General features: G+C 58.9%; 1 protein-coding gene across 5 annotated transcripts in view; it reads left to right on the plus strand.

The window, feature by feature from the left end:
• PC (pyruvate carboxylase) overlaps positions 1-16,286 on the plus strand; it is a 106,483-nt gene that overhangs the window by 76,924 nt on the left and 13,273 nt on the right. For all 5 annotated transcript variants that reach the window (XM_060158443.1, XM_060158445.1, XM_060158446.1 and 2 more), the window contains 9 exons: positions 6,775-6,910; positions 7,026-7,210; positions 7,614-7,779; positions 7,873-8,018; positions 8,141-8,258; positions 8,547-8,698; positions 10,553-10,671; positions 12,930-13,092; positions 15,235-15,417. In XM_060158443.1, the coding sequence (XP_060014426.1) occupies positions 6,775-6,910; positions 7,026-7,210; positions 7,614-7,779; positions 7,873-8,018; positions 8,141-8,258; positions 8,547-8,698; positions 10,553-10,671; positions 12,930-13,092; positions 15,235-15,417 (1,368 nt within the window). Of the gene's footprint in view, positions 1-6,774; positions 6,911-7,025; positions 7,211-7,613; positions 7,780-7,872; positions 8,019-8,140; positions 8,259-8,546; positions 8,699-10,552; positions 10,672-12,929; positions 13,093-15,234; positions 15,418-16,286 lie in introns of those variants that run through there.

Below are 16,286 nucleotides of genomic sequence, written 5' to 3' on the forward strand. Positions count from 1 at the left end.
GTCCCAAGTGAGAGTCAAAGCCGTCTTCCTCCCCGTCTCTAATGCACAACCCGGGGCCAAGGAAAGGGATCTGTCAGCTGGCATTTGCAAAAATAGCAAACGGGCCTCTCTGGGCCTGTCGGCTCCCTGGAGAGGAAACCGGATAAGGGATCTTTGGGCGGTGGCAGTTGCTTTTCTCTTGCTCATCACTCCCCCATCTCTGAGGTCAGAAAAGGAGATTTTTGCTCACGTGTGCCACTGGCACTGAGCAAGGCAAAGTGGCGTCCCCGAGGCAGGTGACCGGAGGCTGGCTGTGCCCTGGCTCCTCCAAGGGGCCTCTCCCCCCGGGGGAACCCAGCCAGTGGGGGAGTCCCATCCGTCCGCAGAGCAGCCGCCCTCTCTGAAGGCTTGTGGCTCCCCTGGGCAAGGTCAGCTGATGCAACAGAACACGAGGGCTTCCCAGGGCGTCGGGTTCGGTTAACGAAGCCCTCGGCGTTTTTAAGGAAGATTTTCAGCCAAACTGCCAACGACCTTGAGAAATTCTGGGTTCCCATCCCGCAACCGAAAGCTCAAAAGCAAGGCACAGTGTGGCACCAATGGTGGGAGCCTGGGCCTTGCCCACACCGCCCTCCTGTGACCGGTGCCGTCACCTGTGCTGTGCTCTGCTCTGCAGTGATGGGACGAGAATGCTACCTGCAACGGTGCTTGAGGGAAGGCCAGTGCTCTGCGAAAGTGGCGCTGTGAAGAGGGGCTGGCACTCAGGTCACTGCAAGATGCCAGAGTTTGGTCTCAGGGCGGGGGTCCCATTGAATGCCAGAGGCAGCCCCTCTGGGAGGGCTGCAGAAGGGAGCTTGGTCTCCTGAGGCCTGGCCACGCTCAGACCTCAGGCGCTGAGCTTCTGCTGCCGGGCCTCACCGGGTGCCTGGCTGCCTGCCTCCGCCACCCCGAGCGGGAATCTGCCCACTCAGCACCTCCTTCGGCCCACCCCGGACCCTCAGGCTCGACACAGCCAGAGTGAGTGCATCACACACTCGACCCACGAAGGGCCTGCTTCCTGGAAGGGAGGCCTCTGTGAGGTGGCTCACCTCTGTCCTGCAGGTTTTCTCCCAGCTGAAGTTGATTCTAGAAAGGCCTTAGGAGGCACCAAGCAGCCGAACCCCCTGGGTTTCAGGTCTGGGAGGGGAGTGGGACTTGACAAGGGAAAAGGCTGGGTTAACCAAGTTCTGAGGTGTCCTGGGAACGCAGCAGGATTTTTATTCACCTTTGTGTCCTCAAGACCCAAGCGTGGCTTTGCGGGGTCAGGGGGTGGGGGTCGCTTGTGACTAAGCTGGGAACTGAGCTACAGGGCTGTGTCTAGGCTCTGAGGGGCAGTGTGACCTGTGCCCTCGGGCATCCACGAGGGCCCCGTCTGACCAGCCTCCCCAGACCCCACTCTGCCTGTTGGCTGACGTTTCTGTGCCTTTCACCTGCAGGGGCAGCAGGAAGTCCGCTGTCCCGCTCCCGGCTGGTGTCCTGCCTCAGGACACCTCCTTCGGGCTTCCCTGGTGGCGCAGTGGTTAAGAATCCGCCTGCCAATGCAGGGGACACGGGTTCAAGCCCTGGTCCGGGAAGATCCCACATGCCACGGAGCAACTAAGCGCATGCGCCACAACTACTGAGCCTGCACTCCAGAGCCCATGAGCCACAACTACTGAGCCTGTGTGCCACAACTACTGAAGCCTGCACGCCTAGATCCTGTGCTCCGCAACAGGAGAAACCACCGCAGTGAGAAGCCCACGCACCGCAACGAAGAGTAGCCCTTGCTCGCCGCAACTAGAGAAAGCCCGCGCGCAGCAAGGAAGACCCAACACAGCCTAATTAATTAATTAATTTTTTTAAAAAAGAACACCTCCTTCGTGCTCTTTCCCTATCCCTGGGGATCGGGGAGCAGGCTTTGGGCTGTGAAGCTCCTGCTGCCTGCGTGACCCAGCCTCCATGCCTCCCCTGCTCCGGGGCGCCCCTTCCGCCAGTTTCAGCCTTGGCAGCCGTCCCTGCCTCCAGCAGACTGGGGCGGGAGAACTTTGTTCCCTGGGCCACTGACTCAGGCCGAGCAGATGGCGTGGCCTCCCTGGGAAGAAGCAGCCCTGGGTGCCTGGCTGGTGTGGGGTGAGTGCCCCAGGGCTCCCTTGTCACGTGCAGGTCTTCCCACCCGAGAATGCGGTCCGCTCTCTGTGGGCGCACGTTCCGGCCCTTGTCCAGCGAGAGCCACTGGGCGGGTGGCCGCATCACTGGTTGGGGCGGGAATGAGAGCCCTGCGGGTGTGGGCACCAGAGCCAGGGGTTCCTTCTCGTGCCCCGCACTCATCAGGGAGGAAAGGCCAGTGGGAAGATGGCGATGGCGGCCACGTTCATCGCCCAGGCATGGCACTCAGGGCCCCCGCTCAGTGATCCCCAGGACGACCTGCCGAGGTTGGGGTGGTGTTGGCCACTTCCACAGAGGAGGGAATGAGGCCTCAGGTGCCCAGACCCAGGCCTGCTGACTCCAGGTTCACACTGGGCTGCCAGCCGGTGCGTGTGGCTGCCCTCTGCCCACTTTTTCCACTGCTCTGACTTCAGCGAAGGACCGTGACCTTTCCCCTTCTATAAACATCTGCCTGCTCACTCCCGCACCCCAGGGTCTGCTCAGGTCTCAAGTCCAGGCCGATGTTTGCTTCTGTCTGCACAGGACAGGGGGCTCCGGGGCATTCAGAGACCCCCCACCTCCACCACCCAGTGCCCAGACCCTGGTTTCTTGGTTTGTAAAGTGGGACGCCAGGGAAGCCCTTGCTGTCTAGAGCACGTGTGAGGGTCAAATGCAGAAATGTGTGTGGGTCTCTAAGGCCGGATAATTCAGACTCCCTTGTTTGCTGACTGAGCTAGGGAGGCACTTGGCACCCAGCCCGGGGGCATAACCTCCAGGGATCTCTTTCTTTATCTGGAAAAGGGATTGGGGCATGTGTGGTTGGGGACAGGACAGAAATGTCTATTTATCCACAGGACAATGCGTAGTGCCTAAGGCGTCCTCAGGAGTAAACCCACCCAAGTGGGAGAAAAGAGCGTGCCTCCCTGGAAATAGTTGAGACGTCCCTGGAGGATGGAGAATCTCCGTGCCAGTGGTACCAACTGTAAGGCTGCTCACCTGTAGATAAGTGAGGAAGATCCCGCCTGCAGCCCTGAGCAGAACAGGCATCTGGTGCCCAGGACGAGGGCGAGGTTTGCATCCCACACCTGCTCCCGGGGTGTGCGCCATGGACCGCCAGGGCCTGCTTGCTTCTGGCTGCTCTGCTGGGCAAGCGCTTCCCTCCTAGTGGGTGGGTGTCTGAATCCGGAAGGCGGTGCAGAGGATTAGGTGCTGCCAGTAGACCTGCGAGGGGGAGATAACAGGATAGCATCTGAAGTTCACTGGCTTTCAGAAAGGTGTGGGAGTCAAATGTTTCCACTCTGAGGCCCAGCTGGTACTTGGCACCCACTGTGAGCGGGTCCCGGGGGCTCCCTTGGGTCGCTCCTCCTTCGGCGCCAGCTGGAGCATGGCTTCTTTCTTTCAGACCCACAGACAGGCTGCGGAAGCGGTGCGGGGAATTCTCTCACACCCCTTACCCCAGTTTCCCAAACATTGACCACGTTTGCTTCATTATTTCCATGTTTTTCCCTGAACCATTTGAGTGTAAGTTGCAGGTATGATGCCCTTAAACTCCTAAACACTTAAGTGTTTTTTCCCTAAGAATGAGGATATTCTCTAAAGTTACCGCAGTACAACAATTAACATTGACACAATACTCGTTTCTAACGTACAGACCTCATTTAAATTTTGTCAGTTGTCCCCCTAATGTCCTTTACTGCAGCTGAAATCCAAGATCCAATCCAGGAGCACGTGTGCATTTCATTGTTCTGGCTCTTTAGTCTCCTTTAACCTGGAAGTTCTTTAGTCTTTGTTCCTCATGACCTTTGACACGTGTGAAGAGTACAGGCCAGTGGTTTGGTGGAACGTCCCTCAGTCTGGGTTTGCCTTGTGTTGGCTCCCGATTAGACTCAGGCTGGGCATCTGTGGCAGGAACACCCGCAGGTCCTTCTTAGCCGCCCGTCAGGAGGCATGTGATGGCCGTTTCCTGCTGGTGATGTTAACCTGCATGACGCGTACGGGGGTGTCTGCCAGGTTCGTCCACTTTGTATTAATAAGTAAGGACTGTGTGCTCCATTTTAGAAGATGAGCCAGAGCCCAGCGAGGCTGCTGCCCCACCCTTGACATTCGCACTGCTGGTGGGACCCCGGGCGCCCACTGCCCGCCCTCGCCTCTGCCCCTGTTGGCTCTCAACTCCCGAGAGCTTCTGCCCCAGCCCCACGGCGCTTCCTGGCTTTCCTCCTCATCCAGACTCAACGTTGGTGCACCCGCCACTCCTCTCTTTTTTTTTTTTTTTTTTGCGGTACGCGGGCCTCTCACTGTTGTGGCCTCTCCCGTTGCGGAGCGCAGGCTCCGAACGCGCAGGCTCAGTGGCCATGGCTCATGGGCCCAGCCGCTCCGTGGCGTGTGGGATCTTCCCGGACCGGGGCACGAACCCGTGTCCCCAGCATCGGCAGGTGGACTCCCAACCACTGCACCACCAGAGAAGCCCTCCTGTCTTGACTGTTCTGTCCCCAGCAGATCTACCCCAGGCCCAGGGCTTCCAACCCCACCCTTTTGCTGAAGCACCCAGGCTTCCTGCCTGGCTCTAACCTCTTTGGCAGCCTGTCCCCACCCCCAGTCTGGTCTCTCCTGAGGTGGGGGAGGCATTTCCACTCGCCCATCCTGGGCTTCTTCCTTCCCCTCATCTTCCACAGTGGGTCTCAGCGAATCTAGCCTGTTGTATCCCAGATACCTCCCCACCCCCTCTGTCCCCCCCAGTCAGAGGTGCTGTCTCTGTCTCAGCCCCTGCACAGCCCCACATGTGCACCCTCTTTCCATCCTCGCTGCTCCCAACCCAGGCATCTTTTCCAAACACGCAGCAGGTCGTGCCCTCCACCACCGTGTTGGGTGAGAGGCGGACGTACCCAGAGGCCTCGGCAGCCTGGCCTGTCTCACCTTCAGCCGTGGGGTCCCTGCCCCCAGCTGTCAGACCGGATCTTTCTTGGACACACCCAGCTCCTTCTTCCCTCGGGTCCTTGGCCGTGGCTGTTACTGTGCTTGGGGTGCGTTCCCTGCAGATCAGATCTGTGTGTGGCTGTGGCTTCCTGCATTTAGGTCCCTACGTCCGTGCCCTCCTCGGAGAGGCCCACTTAATATCCAGCCCCCCGCCCGGTAATTCACAAAATGTTACCTGTTTTCTTGCCCTTGGGGCACTAGTCATGATCTGAAAGGACCTTGTTTCTGTCTGTTTTTTTCCTTTTCTCTTCTCCTTCCCTGGGTCTACCTCCTGTGAGCCCCGCGGCCTTCCTGCCTTGTTCTCGACGCCCTCGCCTGGCGCTGTGCCTGGCGAGGTCGATGCTCGGCGGGCCGCCCTCTCTCCCCTGGTCTGAGGGCTTCCCTCTTCTCGCTTTCTTCTCTTTATTTCCTTATTTCTTTTCTTCTCTTGTCTTTCTGTTTGGTCTTTATTTCCCCTTATCCGTCTTGTTGGCCATAATATGATGCTGAGGTTTTTATATATAAAAATATATATATATATATTTATGCTTCTTACTTAAAACAAAATGGTTGAGTCAAGCATTTAACCTTTACTGAGAAATAGTTCACGTGGTTAGCTGGATGAAGGCACCGGAGCAAGGGTAAAGGACCGAATGCCAGTTTGGGCTCTGCTGTAACAGCTGTGTGACTTTGAACACACTTTTTAAAGCTCGCCTGGGCCTTGGTTTTCTTCGTTTGTAAAATGAGGCGGGTGGTTGACCTCTGAAGATGTTCTACATTCTGGGATGTAAATTGCCCTCAATTTACTTTTATTGTGATAAAATATGTATTGATATAACAGAATGTGCCATCTTAACTATTTTTAAGCGTATGGTTCGTTCACTGGCGTTATGTACCTTCACATCGTTGTGCAACCATCACTACTGGCCATTTCCAGCACTTTTTCGTCTTGCAAAACTGAGACTCTGTCCCCTTTAAACAATCCCCAACCCCACCCCCATCCCCTGGCCCCCCCACTCCCACTGTCTTGTCTCTGTGAATTTGACTCCTCTAGGGACCTCATCTAAGCAGAATCATGCTGTATTTGTCTTTTTGTGACTGGCCCATTTCACTGGCCCTCAGCTGGGTTTCATGACTAATTTACTTAGTAGCCCTTGTAGCAAGAAAGGTTTCTGCAGTTTGAAGAAATCTGCATTTTAACCAAGTAGAGGCTGTACTTCCCTAGAGCACACTGATGCGGGTTCGCTCCTGGGGAGATCCACTGTCACCCTCCCTGCCCAGCCAGACGGAACCCTGAGGGAGGGGCGCAGGGGTCAGTGTGGGGCACGAAGGTTCTAAAGTCTGGGGTTGCCTGGACAGCTGTGCCCAGCAGAGGGGACACTGACATTACACACTGTGGTCATGCAGGGCTGCTGGCTCGTCTCTGAAATTGCTTTAAAAGCTTGAAGTGCGGTGCTTTAGAAATTATAGTGAGTATTAGAGTATGAGGGTAAACTTGGGGTGCCATCTGGGTGTGAATTTGCTCCCTTCCCTATAGTTACTCAGCCCCGCAGGGAGGAATCGAGGCAACAGTGGTGCTGGCTTTCACGCGGGGCTGCTGGGAGGCTGGCGCGGGACCCCCGCTCCTCCTGGGGACCCTCAGAGCTGAGGTTTCTCTAACCTGGCCATGACTTCCCTCCCTAGATGCTGAAGTTTCAAACTATCCGTGGGGGCCTGAGGCTCCTAGGTATCCGCCGAACCTCCACTGCCCCCGCTGCCTCGCCCAGTGTCCGGCGCCTGGAGTACAAGCCCATCAAGAAGGTCATGGTGGCCAACAGAGGTGAGCACAGCGGGAGCCAGTGTCCAGCCCCTGCCCCAGCTCCCTGCCCCTTTTTCTGCGTCTCTTAGGACCCGGGGATCTAAATTCCCATCCTGTTGCCCACCCCCGGCCCCAGGCGAGATCGCCATCCGCGTGTTCCGGGCCTGCACGGAGCTGGGCATCCGCACCGTGGCTGTCTACTCAGAGCAGGACACTGGCCAGATGCACCGACAGAAAGCTGACGAAGCCTACCTCATCGGCCGCGGCCTCGCCCCGGTGCAGGCCTATCTGCACATCCCAGACATCATCAAGGTGGCCAAGGTGAGCGGGGCTGGGCTGGGCTGGGGGCCTCCTGAGGGCCAGGCCTGGGTCCTGTGTCTGCCCCCCGCAAAACTTGACGCTGCTGGCAGTGAGTCCCTGTGAAGGGACGAATGAGTGAGTGAGTGAAGGAATGAGTGAGTGAAGGAATGAGGGAATGAGTGAGTGAGTGAAGGAATGAGTGAGTGAATGAATGAGTGAGTGAGGGAATGAGTGAGTGAGTGAATGAGTGAGTGAGTGAATGAGTGAGTGAGTGAATGAGTGAGTGAGTGAGCAAATGAGTGAGTGAGTGAATGAATGGAGCAAGTGCGGGGGAGCAGGCGCGAGGGCTGCAGGGTTTGGGCGGGCCTGTGTGAAGGGCTTTGAGGTGAGCTCCACTCTTCTGACGCCACCAACCCCCCGCCAGGAAAACAACGTGGATGCCGTGCACCCTGGCTATGGGTTTCTGTCAGAGCGAGCAGACTTTGCCCAGGCCTGCCAGGATGCCGGGGTTCGGTTCATTGGGCCGAGCCCTGAGGTGGTCCGCAAGATGGGAGATAAGGTGGAAGCCCGGGCCATTGCCATCGCTGCAGGTGAGCATGGGGGCCACACAGCTCCTGAGGGGGGCCGTCTGGGGCGGGGGCGCTGCTGGCGGGCTTCGGCCTGACCTGCCTGTCTCCCAACAGGTGTCCCCGTGGTCCCCGGCACAGATGCCCCCATCACTTCCCTGCACGAGGCTCACCATTTCTCCAACACCTACGGCTTCCCCATTATCTTCAAGGCCGCCTATGGGGGCGGGGGGCGCGGCATGAGGGTTGTGCAGAGCTACGAGGTGAGCAGACGCCGCGGGCTGGGAGACCACCTGCAGAGGGACTGGGGTGCTGGGGGCGGGCGGGACCGCTCACGGCAGAGCTTGGGACCCACTGTCTCTTTGGCCCTCGCCTGCCCTCCCAGGAGCTGGAGGAGAACTACACCCGGGCCTACTCGGAGGCTCTGGCCGCCTTCGGGAACGGGGCGCTCTTCGTGGAGAAGTTCATTGAGAAGCCGCGCCACATCGAGGTGCAGATCCTGGGTGAGTGGGGCGCGTTCCCGGGGCCACAGCGCGAGGCGGCTGCCAAGGACCCGCCCCTTCTGCTTGGGGAAAGCTGCAGGGGCTCTCCCTCAGGAAGGCCCTCCCCAGGAAGGCGGGCTGTGGGGCCGTGCTGGTCGGGCCCAAGGCCTCCGTTGTGCCCGTTTCTGTCCTGGCTGAGCCACCGCTGGGAGCCGTGCCGAGCGGCCACAGTGCTTGCGTGGGGATCGCCAGCAGCTCGGGGGTGTCTGGGTCCCAGGAGGAGCTGAGCGCAGTCTACCTCCACCCCAGGGGACCAGTACGGGAACATCCTGCACCTGTACGAGCGAGACTGCTCCATCCAGCGGCGGCACCAGAAGGTGGTCGAGATCGCCCCTGCTGCCCACCTGGACCCCCAGCTTCGGAGCCGGCTCACCAGTGACTCTGTCAAACTTGCAAAGCAGGTGAAGGGCAGGGGCTCTCGGGGACAGAGTTTGAAAGCCAAGGGCACGGGCTCCTCCCCATGTGGAGACAAGGAGCCCATTCCTGCAGGCTTGCTTTGAGCTCCTGCTGGCATAAGCCTCACGGCCAGCGGTCACTGGGGTCCAGATGTGGCCAGCAGCTGCAGAGCAGGGAGGCCCAGGGTGACCAGCTCCGGGACGGGGGCAGGAGGATTGAGGGCTGATGCGGGGCCCTCGGGATCCTTGCTTTGCAGCCGCAGAGGCGCTGGGCCCAGAGGCCAAGCCTGGAGACCAGAAAGGCTGAGAGGAGGAGGGAAAGAGCCACCGGCCCCTCCTTAGTGCCCTCTGCACAGATTGAGTTTCTGCGCAGCACCAGCGAACTCCTGGAACAAAGGAAATGGGAGTCAGTGGGATCTGTTAAGATTAAAGAACAGTATTCAGGCATCTCTTCCTTCCTCACTTACTGTTTTTTTTTTGGCTGCTCTGGGTCTTCGTTGCTGCGTGTGGGCTTTCTCTAGTTGCGGCGAGCGGGGGCTACTCTTTTTTGCGGTGCCTGGGGTTCTCATTGTGTTGGCTTCTCTTGTTGCAGAGCACGGGCTCTAGGCGTGCAGGCTTCAGTAGTTGTGGCTCGCGGGCTCTAGAGCGCAGGCTCAGTAGTTGTGGCACACGGGCTTAGTTGCTCTGTGGCATGTGGGATCTTCCCGGACCAGGGCTCGAACCCGTGTCCCTTGCATTGGTAGGCGGATTCTTAACCATTGGGCCACCAGGGAAGCCCCTCGCTTACTCTTAACTGTCCCCTACATCACATCTGTCGCAACCCATTTGCTCCCCAGGTCCTCCTCCGCCTGTCTCTGCTCTGCAGGGATATGGAGTGACTCCCCCAGGCCGGCCCAGGAAAGTGCCTGCCACACGTGACCAGGCTGCAGCAGGGGCCCTGCTCTCTGTTCCGCTGGGGCCCTCCTGACCCCACCCCCACTCAGAGGCCAGGCATCCTACCCCCGCCTCTGCCTCCCCATCCCAGAGGCCCGAGTGGACATCTCTTCAGATCTGCTCTCCCCGGCTGCCAGGCGGGCCCCTGGGCCCGCTCTCCTTCCAGACCCTAGCTCCCTCAGGCTCTCAGGCAGCCCGCGCCCACGGACCATGGACGCTTCTGTAACCTTCCCCAAATGGAAAGCCAGCCACGGCTAACATGCAGCATTGATTAGGGTCTGATTATAGTTGAGATTTTGGTTCCTTTATAAGAGGACTATTCTTGCCTTGAGTTTGGTCTTATTTATTGGCTTATGCTGTGTCTCCTTCCAGAACAGATTTGAGGGAGCTGAGTGAAGTCTAGTTTGTGGTTTTGGTAGGACCAGAAGTGAAGCTAGAATTAGGCTTGTATTTTGAGTTAGAGCCTTATCTGTTGGTTCCTCTCAAATGGCATCTCTTTGGGTAGTGGCCAGAAGTGATGATGGAGTAAAGTAGAGGGGAACTTTCTGAAGACCCTCTAAGAATAAGAAGGGTCCAGGAGAGGCCAGGTGTGCGCACAGGTGGGCCTGTGCCCTAACAGCTGAGAGCCAGTTGGCAATGAGCTTCTGCCCAAAACCGGAGATCTGCTGGTAGCAGGACTCAGCTGTGTCTGCCCGACAGCCAGCTCAGCAGAGGTCTCGACCCGGACAAGCTGTCCAGCCTCAGGAGCCCATTGATGGTTTAGGCCTAGATGCACTCGCCTCCCGGGGCAGGGCTGGTGGGCTGCCTGCCATCGGTTGGGGCAGGGTTTGCCGCAGTCTGTTCTATTATGGAACCAGCCCAGTGGGTGAGCCTGCATCCCCATCGGGCTCCCACCACTGCGCCCCTGCTGATGAGGCCACCCCACAGGTGGGCTACGAGAATGCGGGCACGGTGGAATTCCTGGTGGACAAGTACGGCAAGCACTACTTCATTGAGGTCAACTCGCGCCTGCAGGTGGAGCACACCGTCACCGAGGAGATCACCGAGTGAGCACAGGGGTCGGCCCAGTGACGCAGGGGCAGCCTCCGTGACCAGCCCGCGGCTGCAAACGGCGGGGAGCAGTACTGGGAAGGGGCGTCTCCCCCATCTTGTGTGTAATCCACATCAGGTGGTTCCTAGGGAGTGGGCAGCGGGAGCTCAGCTCATGTCCACTGGTAGACAATGTTTAGGGATCCAGGTACTTACTTTTTATGAAAATTATTATTATAAAAGCATTACATGGTTATTGTAAGAATTAGTACAAAGGAGCAAATAAAAATGACTCAGAACCCCACCCCTCAGAAACGGGATGCTGAGGAGGTTCCCGGCAGGCTGTGATGTGTGCTGCACATAATGACCTCACTGGAAGATGGTGCCAATCAACCCCATTTTTCAGATGACGAAACTGAGGCTCAGAGAGGTTAAGAGAGTTGCTCAAGGTCACACAGCTGGTCGTCTCCAGCCCTGTGCTGTGTCTCCTACGCCCACACTAAATCTTTTGGTTTCTTTCCATCTTTATTTACTACATAAGTAGTTTGACACAACTGAGATGTTTTGTATAGAACTTTTATTCTACATTTAAAATTTAATATTTGTCTAAGGCATTCCCATTCTTTCCAAATACTTTAAGTGGTTGCACACTATTCCATTTTCTGGGTATTTTATAACTTACCTACATATTCCTCTATTTTTAGACAATCAGGTTGTTTGGCCTTTGTAGTTATTAAGGGTGTGTCAGTTAACATCTTTGGGCCTACATCTTTGCCCACCTCTCTGAAGAGTTCTGAGGACAGACACCTTTAGTAGGATTACCTGAGCAATGGATAAGCAACATCTCACCTAAAGAGCCTTCGAGACCCCTTGTTCCAATTTGTTCTCCCACAAGCATTGTGTAGAGACATTCCAAAAAAACCTGCCCATTTTATAAACAATTAATATGGCCTTTCATGGTTTCAAAATACATACATTGAGCCTTTCAAGTGTTACACCCTAGCTTTGGGTCAGTCCATCTCACCATGGAACCTTTCGGACAGTTCCTTCCCCGACCCCTGACCCCACCTGAGACTGAGGATGCTGCTGGGGCGCCTGCCTTTGCCCGGCAGGTGCACGGAAGGCCTCAGGGTCCTTGCTCGCTCGAGGTGAAGGCTGAGTTGAGGCACATGCTCCGGCCTCGCCCTCTGGCCCCGTGAGACTTTCCCCATTGTGTTGCTGTAAAATTGTCGTCAATCTTGAGCCTGTTCGGAGCCTGTTCTGCTAAGGACGGGAGTCTTTGCTTGCTCGAGAGCAGAGGTTTTATGTCAGACAGACACAGACTGGGGTGCAGCTTCCTCCCGAGTCACTAGCTGCGTAGAGCTTGGGTGGGCTGCAGCCTCTCTGACCCTCGGGCTCCTCCTCTGATGGGAATGACAGTGACTCCCAGAGCATTACCGTGGAGGTGAAGCTTGGAAAGAGCACAGCCATGGTCTGCGGTATAGACGCGGCGGTGCATGGTAGTCATCCTCACTGCTGTGGAGTGGTTTAGCAGGAAATGCGAAACGCTGAGGAAGATCCGCCAGGGCAGTAGTTCCCAGGCTGTCCTTATCATAAGCCTCGGTGACAATAAATTTAAAACCTTGAGTTTTTTTTAACAGCCGTTCCACTTAGATTTGTTGCTGTCCTTAGGAGCATGGCAGTCAGCGAGGGTGTGCTTAGAAAACCAGGCACATTTGGAGAGCTTTGTACTGTGAGATCTTCTCTGAAGGGTCTTTCTTGCGGACGGGCCCAGCTGCAACATAGGTCCTGGGAGGGTGGGATCCTGACCGCGATGGCGCCCACCGGTGTGGACCCTCCAGTAGCTGCGGCCCCATCTCAGCAAGCCTGGCCTTCACTATAACCCTGTCGTCTTGCAAACTGGCCCCCAGCCCCACCCAGCACACACCCTGTGGCACATACCACTCATAAGAATGAGGGTCTGAGCCTTCAGATCCAGGCTTGGCCAAGGGAGGGTTTGGGGGAGGCAGGAGGACAGAGAGACCCCAGGGAAGGAGTAGGGCAGAGCGTGGGGAGGAGTAGTTTGGGAGGGGGTGCAAGATCAGGTAGATGCTAATATTTCAGCCACCCCTCCGGCTGCCGCGTTCTCCTCATTCAGACTCTGCGGGTTCCCAGCCCAGTCTGGTTGGGAGGAGGCTGCCGAAGGGTCAGCCGGCAGGGGCGGCAGGGCCGGGGCTGCCCTGCCCATCCCCTGCCTCACGCTCTCCCCCTCCTCTGCCTCTCCCCCATCCTGCAGTGTGGACCTGGTCCACGCCCAGATCCACGTGGCCGAGGGCCGGAGCCTGCCTGACTTGGGCCTGCGGCAAGAGAACATCCGCATCAACGGCTGTGCCATCCAGTGCCGGGTCACCACTGAGGACCCCTCGCGCAGCTTCCAGCCGGACACCGGCCGCATTGAGGTAGGGCCGCCTTCCCGCTGAGCCCGCCACCAGTCTCGGCCTGCTTGCAGACGCTTCTCCAGGGGGCACGAGGGAGCCTGTGGGCCTGGCAGTGAAGGAGGCCCCTGGCTTGAGCTGACAGGAAGCTGGCTGAGAGTACGTGGGAGCCAGGCACTGTCCAGGCCTAAAGGGGAGAGCACTCCCGGGGAGAGACGGCCATGTGCACAGGCCGGAAAGGCCAGCGGGGGGATCACGTGGAATAGGAAGCAGACCAGCTGGGTGCCAAGTGCACGGTCCCTGGGAACAAAGTGTCACAAGAACCCAAAGCTTCACTGCCCACCGAGCAGCGCTGCTGGCTTCTGTCCTGCCTTCAGTCTGAGGGAGACCCTGGGTGCAGCAAGGGATTGGGGCCCGTTATGTCTCAGTGGAGGGGACGGGCTGGGCCAAGGGACCCATCAGGGATGAATGAGGGAGTCGGGGAGATGGAGGGGGCCAGGGAGGAGACCCAGAGGCAGGCTCTGCCTGTCAGGGGCTGAGAGAGGGCCTGGGCGGGCTCCCCTGCCCCTCCCCTGGGCACTCCTCTCTCCCCTTCCCTCCCCTCCCCTCCCACCCCAGCCTCTGGGCCCGCTGCAGGCAGGCGCCCTCTGGCCTGCTGGGACTCCTGTTCCCTGGTCCTGTCTCATGCTACCAGCTAAGGATACCTCCAGTCCTGCACGTCAGCAGTGCTGTCACAGGCTCTGCTGGTTTACTGCTCCCCATCTGGCCCGAGCCTCTGAGGAAGCAGGATGCGTGCAGGAGTCCAGGGAGGAGGGCAAGGGTGATTTTGAGGCAGACCCTGAGTTCCTGAGACAAGTGATGTGGGGTGGCCGGGGAGGGAAGGGGAGCTGTCTGGATTCTGAAAGCCGCATAGAGCTGCTCGGCTTGAGGCAGAGCTGCCGCCGGAGTTGCGTTTCTGGAAGGGTCCAAGTCCATAGGTGGGGGCCAGCCCCAAGGCCAGAGTGCTGTGCACTGAGCGGCCCCGACTTCCCTGCCCTCGGCCGGGAAGGGGCAGCTCGGAGACACAGCGCTGCCTTGCTGCACCTCCACCTCCGGGGCCTGGCTCCTCCGAGCCTAGTTTACCGCAGAATATTTTTAGCTGACAGTTCCTGCTCACAGCTGTGTGGTCACCCTTAAATATTTTATTGAGTTCCTTTTTATTGAACACGGGCCTGTGTCCCTTAGACGCGGAAATACGGTGCAGCGTGTGTCCCAAGCCCCCCCGGCTGTCCCTCCCGCCCCGTCTCCCTGACCTGTGCCGCACATGGGTCGCCTGCCCCGGGTGCAGGCTCTCCCTCCCCCTCCACAGTGGTTCACGCCCCAAGCCCCTGTCCCCGTGCCGTGGCCCCCCTCCCCGCATCCGACCGTTTGGAGCCCCCGTGCATCCCCATGACGCCTCTCTGACCCTCCCTCTCTGCTTCCCTTCCTGGGCCCGTGGGCTCCTGTGTGTCTCCCTGCATCTGGCCTGGCTCCCTGTTCCTAGTATTAATCATCCGCTCACTGGCTCCTCCCATTTGGAAGGAAGGGAAGGTGGGGGGACACGGAGGCCTTCCCTGTCACTGCGTATGTTATACGCCCCCTGGCCCCCTGGCCTGCCTCCGCTTGCCTTGCTCTCGTCCTGCAGCATCCTTGTCACCCGCCTGTGTGTTTCCTCATTTGTTTGTCTGCCCCCTTCGCCCAGCAGGCTGGGAGCCCCCTGCGAGCAGGGGACTCTGTTTTAGCTGCTCTGTCCCCACTACCTGGCACGAGGCGGGCACACATGCTGTGGAATGAATGAGTGAACTAATGAATGAACCTGAAAAGCAACAGGGTTGGTCAGGCGGGCGGGGTGGCAGGTCGGTGGGATCTGGCCGGCTTGCCCTGGTCCCTCCGTGCCCTGCAGGCTCCGCATCAGCCCTGAGTGCTAGGCGCCAAGCCCTGGGGCTGGCAGGGCACGCCCTCCCCATCCCTTGTCCTGCCCCCTTTCTCCTCTTGGGGAGGAGGGAGCGGTGACTGTGGCCCTTCCTCCACACGGTGGGGTGCCCCTGGGTTTGCTGGCAGAAAGTAAGAACTTGACAAGCCAGAGTTGGGGTTCACCTGTGCACGGCCCTCAGCACCCTGCCGGCCCATGCTGGCCTCTCCCTGCAGGTGTTCCGGAGCGGGGAGGGAATGGGCATCCGCCTGGACAACGCCTCTGCCTTCCAAGGCGCTGTCATCTCCCCCCACTACGACTCCCTGCTGGTCAAAGTCATCGCCCACGGCAAGGACCACCCCACGGCCGCCACGAAGATGAGCAGAGCCCTTGCCGAGTTCAGAGTCCGAGGCGTGAAGGTGAGAGTCTGCAGGCCCGAGATGCCCATTGGCCTCTCGGTCAGGCCCTGTCAGTTGTGTATAGCTGGAGATGGAATCACAGCCACATACTGTCTTGTCCCTGAGGCCAGCGCTGCTTGAGTAGCTGCGGGCACTCCCTGGGCAGACGCTGCCGTCAGACACTCTGCAAGGCAGGAGGGGCAGAAGGACGGGGCTCTGCCCCTCGGAGATCACGCTGCCCAGCCCCCTGTGGAGGGTGGCGGCCTGGCAGACCCACTCCTCCTCACCTGAGAGTCCCGGGGGATGCTCTCCCCGTGCTGAGGACACCATCCCCTGCCCACTGCGCACGGGGAGCTGGGTGGCTGATGGCCCCTCCGCACCGCCCTCTCCTCGGCTGCTCCAGCCCTGCTGCGTCCAGGCTCGGCGCTGGGTCTGGGGCGCATGGGCAGCGCTGTCCTCTCTCAGCCCCACATCATTCCCCTCACCTGTTGACATGCTCCACGGTGTCTGGCAGGTGCTCCGAGGGTGCAGAAGCGTTTTGAAAAAGCACGTGGGAGGGAGGAGCCTGTGGGGCTCAGCCCACCTCCCAGGGTCCGTGTTATGGGGCCTCTACACTTCCGTGAGGAGCCTCAGGGCTCCTGGTCGGGGGGCCATTTCCTGCACACGTGGCAGAGACGTGTCGTGACGTGTGCTCCACCCGCTTCTTGCTGCGGGGGCTTGGTCTCCTACCACGGTGTCCCAGGGCTGCTTCCGGTGGGGGGTGGCCAGTGTGCAGGGGGCCCGGCCACCCCACCCCTCGCCTGCCTGCTTCTGTTGCTCTGTGTTGTCCTGTTGGTGACCCCGGCTGGTCCCCCCGTGGTTGTGCCCGTGGGCCATAGGACCCTCCACCT

Source organism: Lagenorhynchus albirostris, chromosome 9 (genome assembly GCF_949774975.1).
Source record: "Lagenorhynchus albirostris chromosome 9, mLagAlb1.1, whole genome shotgun sequence".
NCBI lineage: Eukaryota > Metazoa > Chordata > Mammalia > Artiodactyla > Delphinidae > Lagenorhynchus > Lagenorhynchus albirostris.